At 44.3% G+C, this 17,567-nt stretch overlaps 1 protein-coding gene across 1 annotated transcript; it reads right to left on the bottom strand.

Moving 5' to 3' along the window:
- Window positions 1-87: 87 nt before the first annotated feature.
- Window positions 88-17,424, bottom strand: LOC144093753 (uncharacterized). The gene is made up of 6 exons (XM_077627450.1): window positions 17,087-17,424; window positions 16,710-16,882; window positions 15,328-16,577; window positions 7,158-7,270; window positions 2,572-2,753; window positions 88-326 (listed from the first exon to the last, which is right to left on the bottom strand). The coding sequence occupies exons 1-6, from the start codon at window positions 17,209-17,211 to the stop codon at window positions 151-153; spliced, it is 2,019 nt and encodes a 672-aa protein (XP_077483576.1). The 5' UTR covers window positions 17,212-17,424; the 3' UTR covers window positions 88-150.
- Between the last annotated feature and the right edge of the window lie 143 nt (window positions 17,425-17,567).

Genomic DNA, 17,567 nt, shown 5'->3' with positions numbered 1-17,567 from the left:
GTAAAAAGGAGAGGGGCAATCAGTACTGCAGATCAAACTAATCATGCAGCTCAGACTACAAAAACGAGAGTCACTTCAAACAAGTTTTGATATTTAAATAACTTTTTATGTAAAAACAGATGTTACATGTACTGAACAAAAGAAAGAAGACTACAAGTCTTCCACACTCCACTTGTACGCAACTTCTTCAGTTGCCATCTTGTTATTTTTTGCTTCAATCAGCTTCTTTTCAAAACCGTTGGATCGGTCCACTCCATCCCAACGATAGCCAGGAGGGATGCCATAACGATTTGGCGGAGGCTCAGGACCACTATATTTGGGACGACCTGTAAAAATGTTTGTAGTATGAATTCAATCAAGGAAGTAATATGCGCGATACCACTTCATACCATGAAACTTGTGACAACCATGAGCAGGATTTAGGATTTAGCATTCTGAATACCTTACAGGAGAAAGAAAATTCCAAACTGAAGTGCAACAAGCTGCAATTTCATGTCTCAACATTTTAGTCATTGTAGATACTACAAGATGAGAACATGTTGCAGATTTTGTCTTTACATAAAATTCCTTAAAAGTACACCGAAATGATTTTGCAGTCATATTCTAACGCATGGAATGAGCAGAGGGAAGTCTTTGTGAACATTGCAGTCAAGTTTACCAGCTCTGCATGAAGTGCACAAATTAATTAAAAAAATATTGCTTCTTTTCATCAGTCAGGCCAACACCTCTCTGCATACTTTTGCCAGTGACATAAGACAAGCGACAGATGTCAGCTGTGAGAACACTGTCAAAATGGGCACAAATTTCATTTTATTATACAGTTTTCCTTAATGTCTTGCTCTCAAACATATCAACTGGAGCGGTATAATATAACAATTTCCAAACTGATTCCATGCCATTGTTAAACTTCCCACGCTTCCTCATTGGCTGAAGTGACACCATGCCCCATGTTAGTTCTTGGTTACTGGCTGAAGCCTAGGGTGTGGTGCCACTTCAGCAAGTGGCGAAGGGTGGGAAATTTAAAAACGGAATTGATTCAGGAAGGAATTGTTACATTATACTAAACCTGAATAATAAGTGTGTCCTCGTAGAAGCCAGTAGACAATAGCATGAACCACAGCATAGGAGTGATAAAGGTGATAGGGTAAAGGATATAGGTGATAAGGTGATAGGTAGGACCATGTCCCCGAGCTGGCCAATGGTACTGATATTGTACTCCTTCTCCATCTCTCTCACCTGATGGCTTAACGTCCACTCTCCCCCTCCCTCATTCTCCACTGGCCACTCACAGCGCTCAGCTATACTCTGTGACAACTTCTTTTGGCAATGAAGAGATAGGACAGGGGCAGAGCATCTGTAACAGTGTCACTCTGCAAACAGTTTGGCTGCAGGTCAGCCACCTAGCTCTCTGCACTGGTTGCTTCACTTTATCGATGGTGTAGCTGCCACCATCTATGGAAGCTTCGCGCAACCAGATTTACTCCCAAAAATTGTTGCAATAAAGAAATGTGCTTTGCAGTGATTATTTAATGCTGAAAATGTGCAGTTAGCAACATGTTTTAAATAATGAGTGTTACCAGTACAATATGTTGTATGAGGACGCCGTTAACTGTAACTGGGAACTATATTTCACTGTGCAGAACAAAAGAGAGTGCTTTGGCTCTATAGTTTTTGTTGTATTGGTAAAAAAGGTTGTTGTGTGAAGCATAGGAAACAGTAGAGACAAAGAAAATTTTTTACAGTGGTGGAACTGCTATGCAATTTGCACCAAACTGTGGAACATGCCAAATCCTGGCATATGATGTTAAAAAATGTCTTTTCTCTGCAGCAAAATGTGGGGTGCGGGGTTGGAATATTATGGGGAAGCAGCTGTTTGGAAGTGGACAACTTTCATGCCATAAGATAACACACACAAGAAGGCGAAGCACTTCCCTAGCTGCCCTGACAGCCAATAGGCAAAGAGGCTTCAGATTAAGCTGAAAGTGAAATTTAATCACTTGCTAATCACTTTGTTCTTTAAAAGCAAAATCACTGGGAATTTACACAAGACTGGGTTGCCTTGGCCATGCTCTCCAATCTTTTAACTTGTTCGCTCAACCAGCCATACTTTCATTAAATATGTTAACATTCCCGCTTTCAATTTCTTTTATTCCTGAGAATAAGCTTTTCAGAGGGATAAGGATAGGCAACAATACCAAATTAAAAATAATGTCACTAAATAGGCCTTTTGCAGGGATTAAATTCTATTTAGGCATAAAGCTGGGCTCCTCTCAATTAAATTATGACCATCTGAAGCATTACGTGTCACTAGCAAGATGAAATTCAATAACAAGAGGCTGGAAGGAAATGAGGCAACACTGTGCAAAGCAATAGGTCTCCTGGCAAACAGCGATGTTTGTGTTTACGCATAGACTGAAAGCCTCTTCTTGAAGGGTAACATTGGTCATGGTGCATGGAAGTAGGGTCTATATCACACCATGGTAAGGCACAAATTACAGTGATACTGCCTATTTTGGAAGGTCGGATATACAGTGCTAGCTTTCAGGTGTTTTTGGAAGCAGCATTACATACCACTGGTGTCATCCGCCTTCTTCTTCTTCTTTCGTATGTAGTTCAGCATTGGGTCACCTTCTCTTTCCTGGTCTTTCAAATGTTTCTCTAAGTCTTCATCACCCTCATAACGACTGAAGGGCTTAGCCATCTCATGCAGATGTTCCGCCAACTTCTGGCTCTGCTGTTCTTGCTGCGCAAGACTGGAACAAATAAGTGGTGAAAATAATTTGCAGGTGCTTGGCTTTATAGCAGGTACAGTTTCTCGCAATCGCTATGTATTCCCTGCGACATTCAAATGTTGATTTACAATAGCCTGTTCACGTCTAGACTTCAATACTGCCACTTGGTATGAGCATCAGCTACTAAATATAATATAGAAAAACTGGTCATGACGCAAAATAAGTTATAAGAGTTGTCGAAAACATACCAATGCACTATCACTCACTTGAATCATTCGCAATGTACAACACTCTTTTAGCTAAAAAATTTTACGACTACTGGCTTTGCAAGTTATACAAACAAGGGACTAAATGTAGCAATGATTTTATTCCGAAAATAACTAAACTAGAAAATAATGAAGAATCCTTTAAGATGTGTCTTTTTGGGCCATAAAACATAAAAAAAAAGCAGAACAATGTGCAGTCTACAAATGCTGCTAAACAAATTGGATACTGAGCAGTTTACACATTAGAAACACCCAGCTTGAGAACATAACATTCAAGACATTACACAATCTTTTCAAAATGTAGCATCTATCATTATTTTCTTGTGTTTTGAACTGTAGCAAGTTGTACTTGCATGTGATTCACAGGTGAAGTCTAGTTATCACAGAGTATAATATCCTTTCTTGCCACGTAGTGCACCTAGTATTATGCAGGTACTGTGCTTCCACGTCTTTCTTTTACTGCAACAAAGGCACTGTTCATATTATTGTAGCGATAGCTACTTTACGGCAGAATTTCGAGCCTTCAGCGTGGTGGCGGCACGTGACCGTGGCTGTGCCGCCACCACCACGTGGTCACGCAGTTGGTCACATGGCTGGTCACGTGAGCAGCCACGTGGTGCGGAGCAGCTGCTGCTGCCGGCGGCGCGGCGCGCTGGCGAAACCGAGCTGCAACAGCTATGCGCATGCGCCGTGTCAAGTGGGACGAAGATGAAGAAGGACCGCCCAACGAAACGGAGCGGTGAAAGACTGACTTTGCAATTCAACTGAGCAAGTTCCACTCAGCCAGCTGTAGCTATCGCGTCACTCCAGGTTTAACCAGAGCTAAACCACTGCCAATTTTTTTCTGCTGACATTATGAGAACTGCCAATGAAGAGGGCCTGAGATCCTGTCAAGCTGGTCCTTGGCAGCTTTTTCTGCCAGCTTACTGCCTCATGTAAAATAATGCAAAAAATTGTCCTATTGTTTGTCCCACAGCCGAAATACGTACACATGGGAGGCTCCAGATATGCATGTTAGAAAGACTTTCCTTCACATGGCATCAAATCTGAGGTATGTGTTCATTTACATACCTGACCAGAGAACAGATTCTTTGCCATTAACAGATCATTCTGGCTAGTGTTTCACAGCATAAAAAATGTATAGCCAGATAATTATCATCATCAACATCATCCCAGCTATTCACTGTAAGAGAAACAGCTGTAACACTGGCCTCCAGTCAGCGCTGTTCTGTGTAGACTGTGGCCACCTCATTACCACAAATTTCTTAATTTCATCTGCTCACCTGACTCCCTGTCATGCCTTGCTACATCTACTTTGTCTTGGAATCCACTTAATTACCCTAAAAGGCCACTGGTTACCTCTTATCCACAATACATGCCATGTATATGCCAATAATCTCCTCGATTTTAGTGAACATATCAATAACTCATGTTTCTTCTCTAACTCAATCTGCTTTTTTCCTCTCCCTTAACATCAGTCCTGTCATATTCCTTACCACAGGAGATCCCTCACAGTCATTGACTATACGGCCTTCGAAGCTCCGAGTGCAAGATTCTGGCCACCATTACCTTTAAAATAATTGGGTGCAGGTTGAAGCACATTTCAAGTGCCTACAGGTCCATGAAATCACTCACTCACTCACTCTCTCTCTCTCTCGCACGCGCACACGCACGCACGCACACGCGCACGCACGCACGCACACACACACACACACACACACACACACACACACACACACACACACACACACACACACACACACACACACACACACACACACACACACACACACAAAAAAAGCTATCACTACACCATTAACACTTGGGCACTGTCTTTTGCTGGAGTCCTACAATCAAAATACAAGGAGCGGAACAAATTTTAGGGGCTGATTTTGTTCTCTTCACTGTTTATATTAATGGGACAAAAATACATGGGCCCCAGTGGGCTCTATGCATTTCGCCTTGTTCACCGTCTGGACAGCGAGTTTCCGTATTAACAAGTCCCACCCGCCATGGTGGCTCAGCGGTTAGGGCGCTCCGCCACTGATCCGGAGTTCCCGGGTTCGAACCCAACTGCGGCAACAGCGTTTCAATGGAGGTGAAGTCGCGTCGCCGTATGCTGTGGGATGTCAGTGCAGGTTAAAGATTCGGAGGTGGTCAAAATTATTCCAGAGGGCCCAGCACCTCTTTTTTCCATTCTTCCGTAAGTCCCTCCTTTATTCCTTCCTTTATGGCCCCCTGTCCGCTGAGATGTGAGACAGATACTGTGCCATTTCCTTTCCCCAAAAACCAATTTTCATTTTCATATCAACAAGGGCCTTATTAACAGGGCACATCTATATATCAGGTTCACCACAGTAAGACTGCAAAAAGCTTTGCATTCCAATGACCTCAAAGAGCAACGAAGCTTGTAAAGAGTACACTATACTTGGTAATATGAACAAATAAGAAGCATTTCTTGACCAACATTGCAATAGTATTGATGTCGGCAAGCTTTACATAGCATGCACAGTCACAATGACCAGAAAGCTGAACAAGAAACAGAGCAGGAACAAGCTATACATTTTTCTCAGCAACAAAATAGCCTCCTTGTAGATCCTGCAAAGCAAATACAAATGCCTTAGCGTCAATAGTTCTCTTGCCCTGTGTTACTTGTTCCCAGCTTCACAAATTTTCCTCACGAAAGAAGACAAAGGAAAGTGGACCGAATTACCAATAATGTGGCTTTAAAGCCTTAGCAAGACATCTTCAATGTTTTCCCACTCTGCAAGGTACTGCTCGTCATGATTAGTCCTTTTACACCTTCTCCCACCTCTAGGGCAACAGAGTAATAGCAAGCCATTAAGACTTTCTTGCGATAAGCTTAGTCCCACAATCAAGACCATAGGGTAAACTAAAGTGCCGAATCTTTCTGGACCCTACTAAAGACTCCTCTCATCCAGGAACGAACTCCTTCTTATGAAGAACCAGCAGCTATGGGTGGGCCTGGCACTGCTCTCTATACAAAGCACAGTTGCCCGGATCATTGTAAGAACCTCTCCCTATTCCTCTTTTCCTATGTTCCTTTAAATGCCTACTGCTCATGTCCACATTAAACTAGGATAGCCTTTACGACTGTCAGAGAATGATACTAGTGGCTGTTTTTCTTTTGCAGAAGCACAGGAAAGAGCCTCTATATCTGTATCATTAAGAAATAAAGTAAACAAAAGATGCAGTGTGGGAATGGCCAGGCTCCATGCTGCACAGAGTGTGCCCCTGCATGTTCTAGTATGTCAGAAATAACCTAAGAGACAAACACCACTACTGACAACGATACACCTTTAAAATTTCTGTGAAGCCACTAGCCTAGCAGTTGTTTGAGCGACAATCAGCAGTCACTCAAAGACTTGCGGCGCTGCAACTTTATTATAACTGGCACACCTGTATGGCACTCTAAAGCAGCAAAGATAGCTAAAGGGCAAGAGACAAGGAACAGCAAGTGCAAAGGTGTGAAAATGCAAATGCGAATTAATTGTGCTTGCACTTCGGTATGCACTTCAGTGTCTGATTCGGTTCGAGGCTTGCTTTAAAGGCCAATGCGATAGCAGTGTGTTCTGGATCCATTGTGCATGGATGGAAGTTGGTGAAAATGATGACATCCGAAGTACAGCATGAGAGACTGGAAGTTAACCACGTGGGATGAATTACTCATGTGTCAAGCACATCACCAAGACCTACATGGAGGAGCACGGTTGGCTGCGGCGATGGTGTAGTGGTCTAATGCCGTGGCCAGCAAAACTGATCTGTTCACGCCGCCATTGGTTCTAAACCCACCCGTGGCCATGAAGTGTTTTGCCATACAGTGTGGTGCATAGTTGGCCATAAAGCCTGCAGGCAGGCTGCCCAAAAACCGGTGGGCAGGTTGGCATCGACAGAGGCTTCAGACAAAGATAGACCAAATCGGCGAGCGAGGAGCCTTAGTGCTAGGGTAATTTTAAAAACACCACATCAGAAAAGCGGATGTGAGCAATTCCCGTAGCGCTAAGAGTCCCACGGGAATGCAGAAATGGCCTCCTAAGCAAGAATTTCCCGACCAGATTTAGTGACTGGGACTGCAAATCAAAATGAGAAATTTCACCACAAAACTGATAAGAGCACAGAGAGGAGAACATTGTCATACCCTTTTCCCCACTTGCTGTAGATACTGGCCATCTCTGCTTCTTTGGCGGCTTTTTCTTTTGCTCTGTCTGCTTTAGAAGTATCCCGAAGCTTCACCACTTCTTGTACTTTTTCCTGCATGGAGCAACATAAATTAACTTACAAAAATGAAAGGACAGCAACAAATGGCACACAGGGGGAATAGGTGTCATGTTCCTGTAAGACGATGGTCCAAGTGAACAATGTGACTGGCACTGAAACAGGAGGTGTTGTCTTGTTTCAGGCACATCTAACGAACTGCCCCTAGTATGAAAAACGTACGAAAAATTGAGAAAAAAAAAACTATAAAGGTCAGGCACCAATATGGGCCTCCACACTGCTGCAATTTCTTTAACTACCAGTGTGCCAAACGAAACTGGAAAACACAGGTAAAAGGCATTCTTCTGAGCCTTCACCATGCTGCATTGCAAAAGCAAAGAGGGAGGCTTAACCTCTGGTGGCCAAGTGTCGCAAATTCGCAACAAACAGTTCATCAGCTCCTCTGTTGAGCTGGAATGCATGAACAACAATATCCTGCTTTCAGACACTATTAGAAGATGTCCGGCAACCACATAACGGCAAACTGTCATCTCAAGCCTCTTCTATTGTTCTATAGGCCATTGTTTGCATGGAAGAAATACTGCAGGAGTCCCGGTTTGTTTTTTCGCTTTCGTCGTCGTTGCAGAAATGCGGTAAGCTTACGAGTCATAAACAAAATGTATTTCAGTTCATTCGCTTCTATATAACAGCTGTTTTGCAAAAAAACACTACTGCTGCTGTAACATTTGGGGCTAAGTTACGCTGAGAACAGTATGGAGCCATTTTGCATCAAAAGTCTATCAGGGATCATTTAAAGGCAGTTTTCTTTGTTATCTGAATTACCACTCGACATAAAAAAAACAGTTTTATGGGGTTTAATGTTCCAAAGTGACTCGGGCTACGAGGGACGCTACAGTGGAGGGCTCCGGATAATCTCGACCACCTGAGGTTCTTTGACGTGCACTGACATGGCACAGTACACGGGCCTTCAGCATTTCGCCTCCACTGAAATGCGACCACCGCGGCCAAGATCGAACCCGTGTCATTCGTGTCAGCAGCCGAGCACCAGGAACACTTAGCCACCACGGTAGCTTACAACAACATCAAGCAAGTGCGTTGTATTAGCTAATCAGCAATTCCTTTATGTTTCCAGATGAAGCAAGAACTTTTATAGAATAATTATGATGTTCAGAGAGTAGAGCAAAAGCAGCTGTCTTAGCGATAGTGACAGCAATTCGGACTACAATCCTGTTCATGAAGCGGATGCTGCTGATGGGGAGAACGACACGTCAGCAGCACCTGATAGGGAATTCTTTGCTGCAATTTGACTAGTGGTGCTGAGGTGAAGAAAAAGGAAGTGAAAGTTACGAAAAAAAAAGAAGACTCTGCCAATGCAGTAGAGGTCAACAACAACAACAAAATAGATGTGACAGCTGCAGAATGGTGTGACAACTGAGGCGGAACACTGGCCAGCACAAACGACAGTGCTGTGCTAATAGGACAGCACAAGAGGTATGACAGGAAGGAAAAGGAAATTCGGAATGTGCTACAGCTAGCAATTGTTGCCACATACAACTCATTTATGGGTGGAGTTGATTTACTTGGTGGACTGATATCCTATGACAGGACTTATCTCAATTGGTGGTGGTGGTAGTGGAAACAGTTATTGAAAGAGATAGAGAAAAGTGGCTTAAGACAGGTGGGGCCCTTAATCCATAGCTCCAGTGCTGAGGGCTGCACAGCGTAGGGCAGTGGTCAGCCATCAATTAGAAACGGCAGCGCTTCAAGATTCCACAATTCTAAGGTCAGGCAGCGTTCGTTAGTACAAAAAGCATGCGTCACCTTTGCATTAATAACAAATGCTTCACAAATTTTTGCGCAATATGAGATGCAGCTCGTCCAAGTAAAAAGCATTGTAGTAAGCGAAAGTCCACGAATAGATGTAATTTTTTTCACCTGAATCGTGTTGTCGTATTTTTGCAACAAACCTACAAAATGCGCACCATGGGTGTAAATGGTCTAAAAGTTTTCCTGCACATTCTCAGAACACAAACAAAAAGCGTTAGGTACGAATCAATTTTTTTCTTGAGAAAAAAAATTAGGTCATAAGAGGTCAACTAATGAAAAAAAAAAAGTAAACAGTACATGTTTAAAAACGTACTGATCCACACAATGCCATTGGACATGCAACAAGAGAATGAAAACATGCCCATCAAACCACTTTACCGGTCATGCATGTGATACGCTATGTGCATGAGCTTGGTTGACCTTGCTGCCCTTCACTTCTTTTCTCTAGTTGCGTGCTATGCAGTGAATATGCAGAGTAAAGCAATACTTATTAGCAGTCTAAGTTTTGAACCTCATCAGTATTGTATGCCACGGCAGATGACATCTGCCGAGCTAAACATCTTTGAATTGTATTTTGAAGTACTCTACCACATTTGCTATTACTGCTACTTTGGTTTTTACCCAGACTGCCTTGATTTAAAGCTTTTGCAGAAGCATGCATCAAAGAACACTTCCTATCAACTCCAACTAGTCCATTTTAGAAATGTTCAAAATAGTTACGAGCTTAAAGCATTCCTCACACCCAGTACAGGCAAGAACAGAGGAAAATAGATCACATGAGCAGCAAACGATCCGTGTTCTAGTGCCAACTATTAAAGTTGACAGGCTACGCTACGTGCTGCGCATGCATGCAAGTTCCAAACTGTCGGCAACATTTGAGTGCTCCGCATGCCTTGGATCTCATTAATGAAAGCAATGCAGAGAACTGAAATTGCACTGTCAGGCTACAACACTGCACATTTGAAGAGTACTAAGATTTTCATAAAGGAGAAAATGGGTCCGAAAGATTGTGAAAAAAAAAAAAACCCTAAACTGAAAGGCCATGTTCGGCACCTGCAAATCGCGGTCTTTTGTACCAGCAGTGCCTTAGAGACCTGTAGTCAGTAAATGAAGAAAGCAACCAGACCCTGCAAGGGTAAGCAATACGTCTTGCCCATAGAGAAGCGAGTCGCTGTTCACTTTCAGTGCTTACAAAAAAAAAAAGCACGAGAATTTGTTGTTGCCATAATTGTGTACGAATATGTCGGCGACAACCAAAATTTTCTGACACTGTACATCTCAAAGTGCACCTACTGCGTGTGTGTTGGTTATGACACTCAGTGACCGTGTGTGTTGGTTATGACACTCAGTGACCTCAGATGACGATGACAAGTCCCAAACGAAGTCCCTATAAGAACAGCAGAGAAAAGATGCCGTAATCTGTGACATTCATGTTTTTGTAGCCTGGGCACAATGGAAGAAAAAGTCATGCTAAGCATTGTGAGGAGGCTTTGAGGAGAGAAAAAACATGCATTCCTCTTCAGATAATGACGATGACCATGATCGGCTTTTACACTCCAACTGAAGTCCTCATGATTCGCTGTCGCCAGTAAAATATCAGCATCGCATGGTGCGAAGGAAGAAGTGCTGAAAGTCATCTCAAACACCACCATAGTCAGAAGTGTCAACACTTCAAAACACAATGCATAATCACTTTTGCCAGTGAAACCAAAGCATGCATGCACGCCTCAATCTGCTTCCTTCCAGCCCAGCTAAGCAGCTTTAAGACAGAGTCTGGCTGTTGCTAGCATGCTCCACTGACACCAATTTGAGCATGTTCATGCTTCCACAAGGCACACAAACATATTATAAGAGACACAACAAAATCATGCTTTCCAACTGAATTTATATTAAAAAAAAAATTTCGGTGAGACACTACGACTGCTTAAGTGGGAGCAGGCATAAGCCCGGCCGCTCACTTTGTGAATGCAGTCGCCGCGCGCTGCGGTGGGATGTAATCCGATGCCATGCAGCTGGCGATTCTACCTTTGGATGGCTCTACGTAGCTGCTGTCGCAATGCTGCTGCACCCGTTCTGATCAGCACGCTAACTTTGTGGTCTTTCTCTACTTAACATTTAAAGATCCCTGGAAGTCTTCATACTCCTGGTGCAGTGGTACAGTAGTTAAGCAGTGTGCCGCTGCCTTGGGATGGCAGGCGCTGTCACTGGTGGGACTTGTGTGATCCAGGTTGTCCCGAGTAACCTCGTGCGACCAATTGATTTAACTGAAACCTGTCCACCTGCCAGGTTGCATGAGGACGCCATCTTTTATGGGTACCATCCAAGTTATGGGTACCATAAGTAGGGGCCCCGTTGGTTGTTGGCGCTGGAGTGGGGGGAGGTGGGGGGTGCAGCGGTATGTTTTCCGCAAAAAAGCACTATTTGAAGAGTAAATTTATTTATTTATTTATAAATAAGTAAAATACACACACGAAAGAAAAATTACAAACAGCAAATTAATGTGTGGCTTGGAGAGATACATTGCAGTTTATTAATGAACAAACAATTAAAATTAATAAAAAATGCAAAAAGATACTATCACTTTGTGGAGAAGAGTGCTCAGTTTTGCTGGATGCAGGTTCTCGACTCACCCGAATTGATGGCCAGCACACAGCACAATATGTTCACAAACACGCAACTACAGTTACTCAGTCAGTGCTCCCTGAACAGCAACTACATATGGATTTTTCTGGGCGAATTGCGTGATGACATGGGTGATAAAGTCATTTCTGTGCTTCATTACATGCTCTCGGTGCACACTCATCATACAAAGGCCGCCCAGCCTGTCGTTTGTCATCGTTGAGCGCAGCCAGGTTTTCACTCTCCTCATTGTACTGAAGGAGCGTTCGACCGTACAGGTAGTAACTGGCAAAGCCAGAGCCACCTCAATGGATTTTGCAACAACGGGGAAGAATGTCTTGGCCTGATGTAGAAGCTCGCAGTAAGTTATTTCTGATAGGTCCCCAGTTTTGTTGCACCACATCTCGTACCAAGAGATGGCCTTTTCCTTGAAGTTGTCAATGCAGTAAAAGCATTGGAATTCTTAGGCGAGGGCAGTGAACTCAACATGGCTCAAGTGCTTCATTTTTGATGGATGCAGCTGGAGAAGTATGAAGCTCCTCTCATTGCTTTCAGAAAAGTGGCGAGCTAAAGACGCAGTGAGAGAGTCCAAGTACGGCACATATATTGCCACACGGTAGTATTCCTCCGGCGACTGAATCCTGTAGTTGTCTCGGTGGGCCTGACGAGAGACTTGTCTTGGTACAGATATCGCCACATTTAAGTGATTGGCTACCTCTTTGCTACACTCATGATGTCAGAGAATTCCTCTACAGCGTTTGTCCGGTGGCCGCGAAAAATACGTTGAAGCTCAGTGATGTGGTCATGCACAGAATGGAAGTCCATGGATACATCTTGCAGAACTTTCGTAACTGGTTCGAGCCGAGCGCTGTACTTCACTGCAATGTGCAAGCAGACGATGAAAGATGAGCTTGTTGTTGCGCAGAAGAGGATGTGTGCTCGTTGTCTAGTTGCAGTGTTCGAGCATGATTCCGCTGACGCGAGCTCCTGGAGTGCTTCGACTATGGCTACGTAATGCCGAGAGAAGATCCTAATAGACTTGTATTTTGGAGACCATCTTGTCTCACACAGCATCGGAATGCTGGGCACCAATTTTCTCCGGAGCATGTTCTCGCGGAAGAAGTTTATGGTTTTGTTTGATTATTCCAATTGTGTTTAGAATTTTCAGAGATGTCATTCTAATCGTTGATGACGAGATTTAGTTTGCGACTTAAGCAGAGGAAAAATAGTGCCTTCGGGAAATGTTTTTGTATTAATTTGTTCACTCCAGCTTCTTTTCCAGCCATGGTAAAGCATCCATCGTACCCCTGTCCAACGAGGTTCGAAAAAATCAGCCTGGCATTCGTCAAAAGCTTCAAGATTGCAGCGGCGATGCAAGCGGAGTTTAATTGCTCCAGCTCTACAAATCCCAAAAACGCCTATAGACTGCTCTTTTCCTGAGATATCTGCAGTTTCATCAGCAAGAACGAGAAAAGCAAACGCTGTGTTAGCTTCGGCAAGTATCTGCTCTTCAGGATGTCGCCACAGATTGTGATGATCTCGTTCTGGACGCGGACAGAAGTGCACTTAGCATTGCCAGCAGGCGAAGCGAAGTGCTCCTCAATTCGAATATCTCCAGCTTCTACCCGAAACTCAAGGAGGTCATTGAAGACTCCACTATTGGACTGTTTGCTGCGAATTGGCAAGTCATGTGTCGCGCAAAAGAAAATGGTGGAAACTATTGGAAATAGTTTCTCATGGTTCCTTTCAACTTGCTCGTGCAGTGCTCTGTTCAGCTGCTGTACAATGGATAGCTTCTTGCCTTTCATCACATCTATAAAGTTCAGTGAGGCCCTCATTGCCTCCTGGTGCCATTGGGATTTTACGTGATCCCTGCACGCCTTGTGCATTTTTCTGTAGTTAGTGAAAGCACGCACGATAAAACTACGTTGAGTACCCCGGTGAACACGTGGAGGAAAAGTGACGCAAAAACGACAAAGGGCGCCTTTCGCTCTCGCTGAGTATGCCAGCCAAGGGGCGTAATCTCCCAGCCACTGGTGGCGAAAAGGACTCTTTCCAGGTGTTATATCCTTCTTAAGTCCGAAGCGAATTCGTCCGAAGCACTTGACAATCGTTTTCATAATTAGAAAATAAAGTAAAACGTAGACTTCTACGAATTACACTCCATTAATAAAAAAGCTTATTTAATTGACTATCCTATTTTGATAGGTAGCCATACACAAAATTTAGTTGCGGTTGCATTTATCTGGGACCAAAATAATTATGTGGTCCTATCTTAATTCGTTGAAACGGATCGCGTAATGACTCTACTAGCCTCGGCTTTCAGTGTACTACAAGTGTACAAGGTTTTTGAGGGGCGGATTTATATAGGCTTGGTTTGGGTGGCGGGGTGGTCGAAATTTCGTCAAGGAGTGTCTACAAGCAAATGTGATGCCACAGGAAGGTGTCACACTTTTCTTACTATGTGTGGCTGTCTAGACATTTTCCTAAGTGTAGCTGGCAATTTATGAGAAAGCGGAAGTTCTAGCGATAATACTGCGTAGATCTCGAAGTTCAAGATAGGAAACATCAAGCGTTCCTCTCAGAATTGTTCGCTATCTTGAGCCTGTCATATTTTCACTGCCATGCCATCACCAGCAAGATTACGTCATAGTGTGCAGAGTGCAAAGTTTGCTCGCAATCCTGAATGGCGCTTCTACGGATATGAGGAACCTGAGTGTGCTAATCAACTTTTTAGCTTCAGCGAAAAAAATGATTGTCCAAATTTCCAGGGGTGTGCAGCCGGGGCCTCTTGCCCCCCCCCCATCCGGACGCCCATGGTACCATCGAGGGTTCTCACTCACTCACACACACCATGCACGCATGTGCACGCACACACGCACGCACACAGGAAAAGAGAAAGAGAGACGGGTTTTTTTTTGCTCAATGGGACAAGTAAGGCTTACACCTTAAAAGAAATAAAAAAACTAAACCATTTGATTTGATTTTATGGGTTTTAACGTCCCAAAGCGACTCATGCTATGAGGGACACCGCAGCGGAGGGCTCCGGATAATTTCGACCGCCTGGGGTTGTTTAACATGCACTGACATAGTACAGTACACGGGCCTCTAGCATTTCACCTCCATTGAAATGCGACAACAGCAGCCGAGATCGAACCCGTGTCTTTTGGGTCAGCAGCTGAGTACCATAACCACTGAGCCACCACTGCAGCTCATCACTTGATCCCTTTTAAACAATGAAGAAAAAGCTAGGCACAGTGTCTTCTGTCACGAATTAACTAATATTAGTTGATCCCTGACACAAAACTCATTACTATGCACATACAGCAGGGTTACTAATTCTGATTACATTCATGCAGTATATGAACATGAAACCAGCAGCCTCACAGCTTTGTTCTCTTCACAAAGCAAAAGAACTTCAAGACCTATCACCTGCAATGAAAGTACTTGCAATCACAGTTATGTTTTTTTTCCTCACATAATGACTGCACATCAAATATGATCATTTGCACAAGGTCTTCCATAAAAAAAAAATGCAACAACACTAACAGGTGGCTAAAGCCTTACTGCATTGCAGACAGCAAAACTAGTTATAATCAGCACTCTAGACCACTACCAAACTTGCACTGAAAAGTAAAGAACCTCACCGGTTCCTTGCCCTTTCTTTTTGGACTTTCCTTTTCAACCTTGACGTGTGGTGCTGACCGGTGCTTTGACCTTGGAGGTGAAGCTTTTCTGTCTTGTCTCTTGTGGTCTGCTGTGCTGTTCTGCTTCCGGTGCTGCTTTGCTGGTCTTGCAGGTGAGTTGGCACTTCGTCCAGGGCGCAGTGGTGACAAATCGCTGTCCGAACCATGCCGCTCGACTGGGACCGGGCTTACACTCTTCTTCCTAGGACGCACTGGTGACAAATCACTATCCGATTCACCTTGTCTGTCGTGGGCTTTTGTGACCGTCCCTGGACGTGGTGGTGACAAATCACTGTCAGAGCCACCACGCATTCCGAGCACGGCACCATCACCAGTTCTTCTGCAACGTCTCGGCGAAAGGTCACTATCAATGTCCTCAGGGGCATCTGAAACCCTAGCTGGGGACAGGTCACTGTCAGAGTCATGCCTAACACGTGACCTCCGGACATCACGGTCATCCCGCGGAGAAGGCGGTTCTGTCTTCACCTTCACCTCTTTATGCTGTGGAGAGTGATGTCTTTCATCAGACTTGTGAATCTTATGCTTAGATGATCTATGCTCATGCTCAGTGCGGCCTCTTCTTCCTGGTGCTCTCTGAGGAGAGTCAGGTGGTTTGCCTGGTGATACATGTCCTCTGCTTTGTTTCCCATCACTTTTGTTACGGATGCTCTTCCTTTCTGTCGCATCAGCTGGTTCCACTTTGACTCTGACTTCAGAAACATCAGAATAAAATCTTTCTGGTGATGAGCCACGATATGCACTTGTTTGATCTTTCTTGTGCCTATGAGAACTGGACGATGTATCTGTGTTAGGTCTGTTTTTTGAAGAAGATGACGATGATGATGTTGGACGCTGCTTCTTGGGAGACTGTTCCTTATCTCTCTTCGATCGAGGTGATGACGGGGGTCTTCTACGTGGCGACGTATCACTTCCCGAGTGTTGCCTTGCCTTCTGAGGCGAAGACCTGTGGCGGGAGTTTTTTGACACTGGCTCAGCAGGTGGGCTTCCTCTGTTCCGGTAGTTCCTTTCGGGTTCACCGTGCTTTGCCGGAGACACTGCAACACCTCCTGGTCGCTCCGGGGACAGGTCACTGTCAGAATCGTGCCTGCTCCTGTAGCAAGCTTGATGCCGCTTTCGAGGAGGCGATTCGTCACTATCGTCAGCAGCCCTTTCCTGCTTGGAAGATCCACGAACTTCTTCGTTGCCTGCATCTGCGAAAAAAAGTACGCACAAATTCAAAATTCACACCAGGCGGCATCTTCCACCAACGACCTACTACGAAACGCGATGCGGATTTCAAAACATTCCCGCCAACTATTCGTGGCGCCAAACTGCTCGCTCACCTTTGCCAATTTTTTTCCATTGGGCCGATGTGTACTGCTCCGCCACACGGGCATGGAGAGGTCTTTCGTCAATAACTGACGCAACTGCTGGTTCATCATCTTCAGGTGTTGCTTCTCGACTGTGTGCCGAAGAAATTTGCTTCAAGTCGACATCATCGTCGAGTATCCGTAACCTGTTGACAAACGAACAAAAACTTTGGGAACGGAATCACTTACACAAGACCTGCTCAGTCTATTGTGCATGAACGTGAACGTGAAAGCAATGCGGGAATTGTGGTGGGAGCAGCCTGGCCCACTTTATGTTTTCGGGTCTTCTGCCGGCAACAATCCAGCAGCCGCGATACATATGATCCGGAATGCATTCAAACGAGTCATACCTTTGGGTTGAAGAAGCCTTCGTCCGTTTCTTTTTCTTCTTTTCTTTCCCGGACATGTATTTCTCTAGATATTTAAGTTTGTCAACACTCTTCACCGGAGCAATAACTTCACCGGACGACGCCATGACGGCCGTTTTCAGCTTTTCCACTTGGTCTCTTCGGGATCTTCAGCGCACCAGCGCGTGTTTACATGGCCTCTGAGAGCGAAAACCGGCGTAACGATTGGTTGGACGACTTCCCATAGTTGGGGTCGTTGCAAATCTCGGGAGCCACTATGTTTACGTTATAGTGTGCAAAGCACTTCCCAGATAGCGCTATCAATGCAATGTTTCTAAAGGCTGCCTTGGACATTTACTATGCAGAGCAAAAAGGCGTCATAAAATGCTTAAGACAGTTTTGTAAACTTCTTGTACACTTTGTTAAAGTAAAAATGTCCAAAACTTGCTTGCATTAAAAATCTGTGCTAAATATAATCGCCAAA

Source organism: Amblyomma americanum, chromosome 6 (assembly GCF_052857255.1).
Source record: "Amblyomma americanum isolate KBUSLIRL-KWMA chromosome 6, ASM5285725v1, whole genome shotgun sequence".
Classification (NCBI taxonomy): Eukaryota; Metazoa; Arthropoda; class Arachnida; order Ixodida; family Ixodidae; genus Amblyomma; species Amblyomma americanum.
This window is presented reverse-complemented; position numbering and strand designations above follow the sequence as displayed.

Coding starts and splice junctions, on each gene's coding strand:
- LOC144093753 (XM_077627450.1), bottom strand. CDS start 17,211: ATGGCGTCGTCCGGTGAAGTTATTGCTCCGGTGAAGAGTGTTGACAAA. Junction 16,883..17,086: donor AAGGCTTCTTCAACCCAAAG/GTATGACTCGTT, acceptor GTTTGTCAACAG/GTTACGGATACTCGACGATG. Junction 16,578..16,709: donor ATGGAAAAAAATTGGCAAAG/GTGAGCGAGCAG, acceptor TTTTTTTCGCAG/ATGCAGGCAACGAAGAAGTT.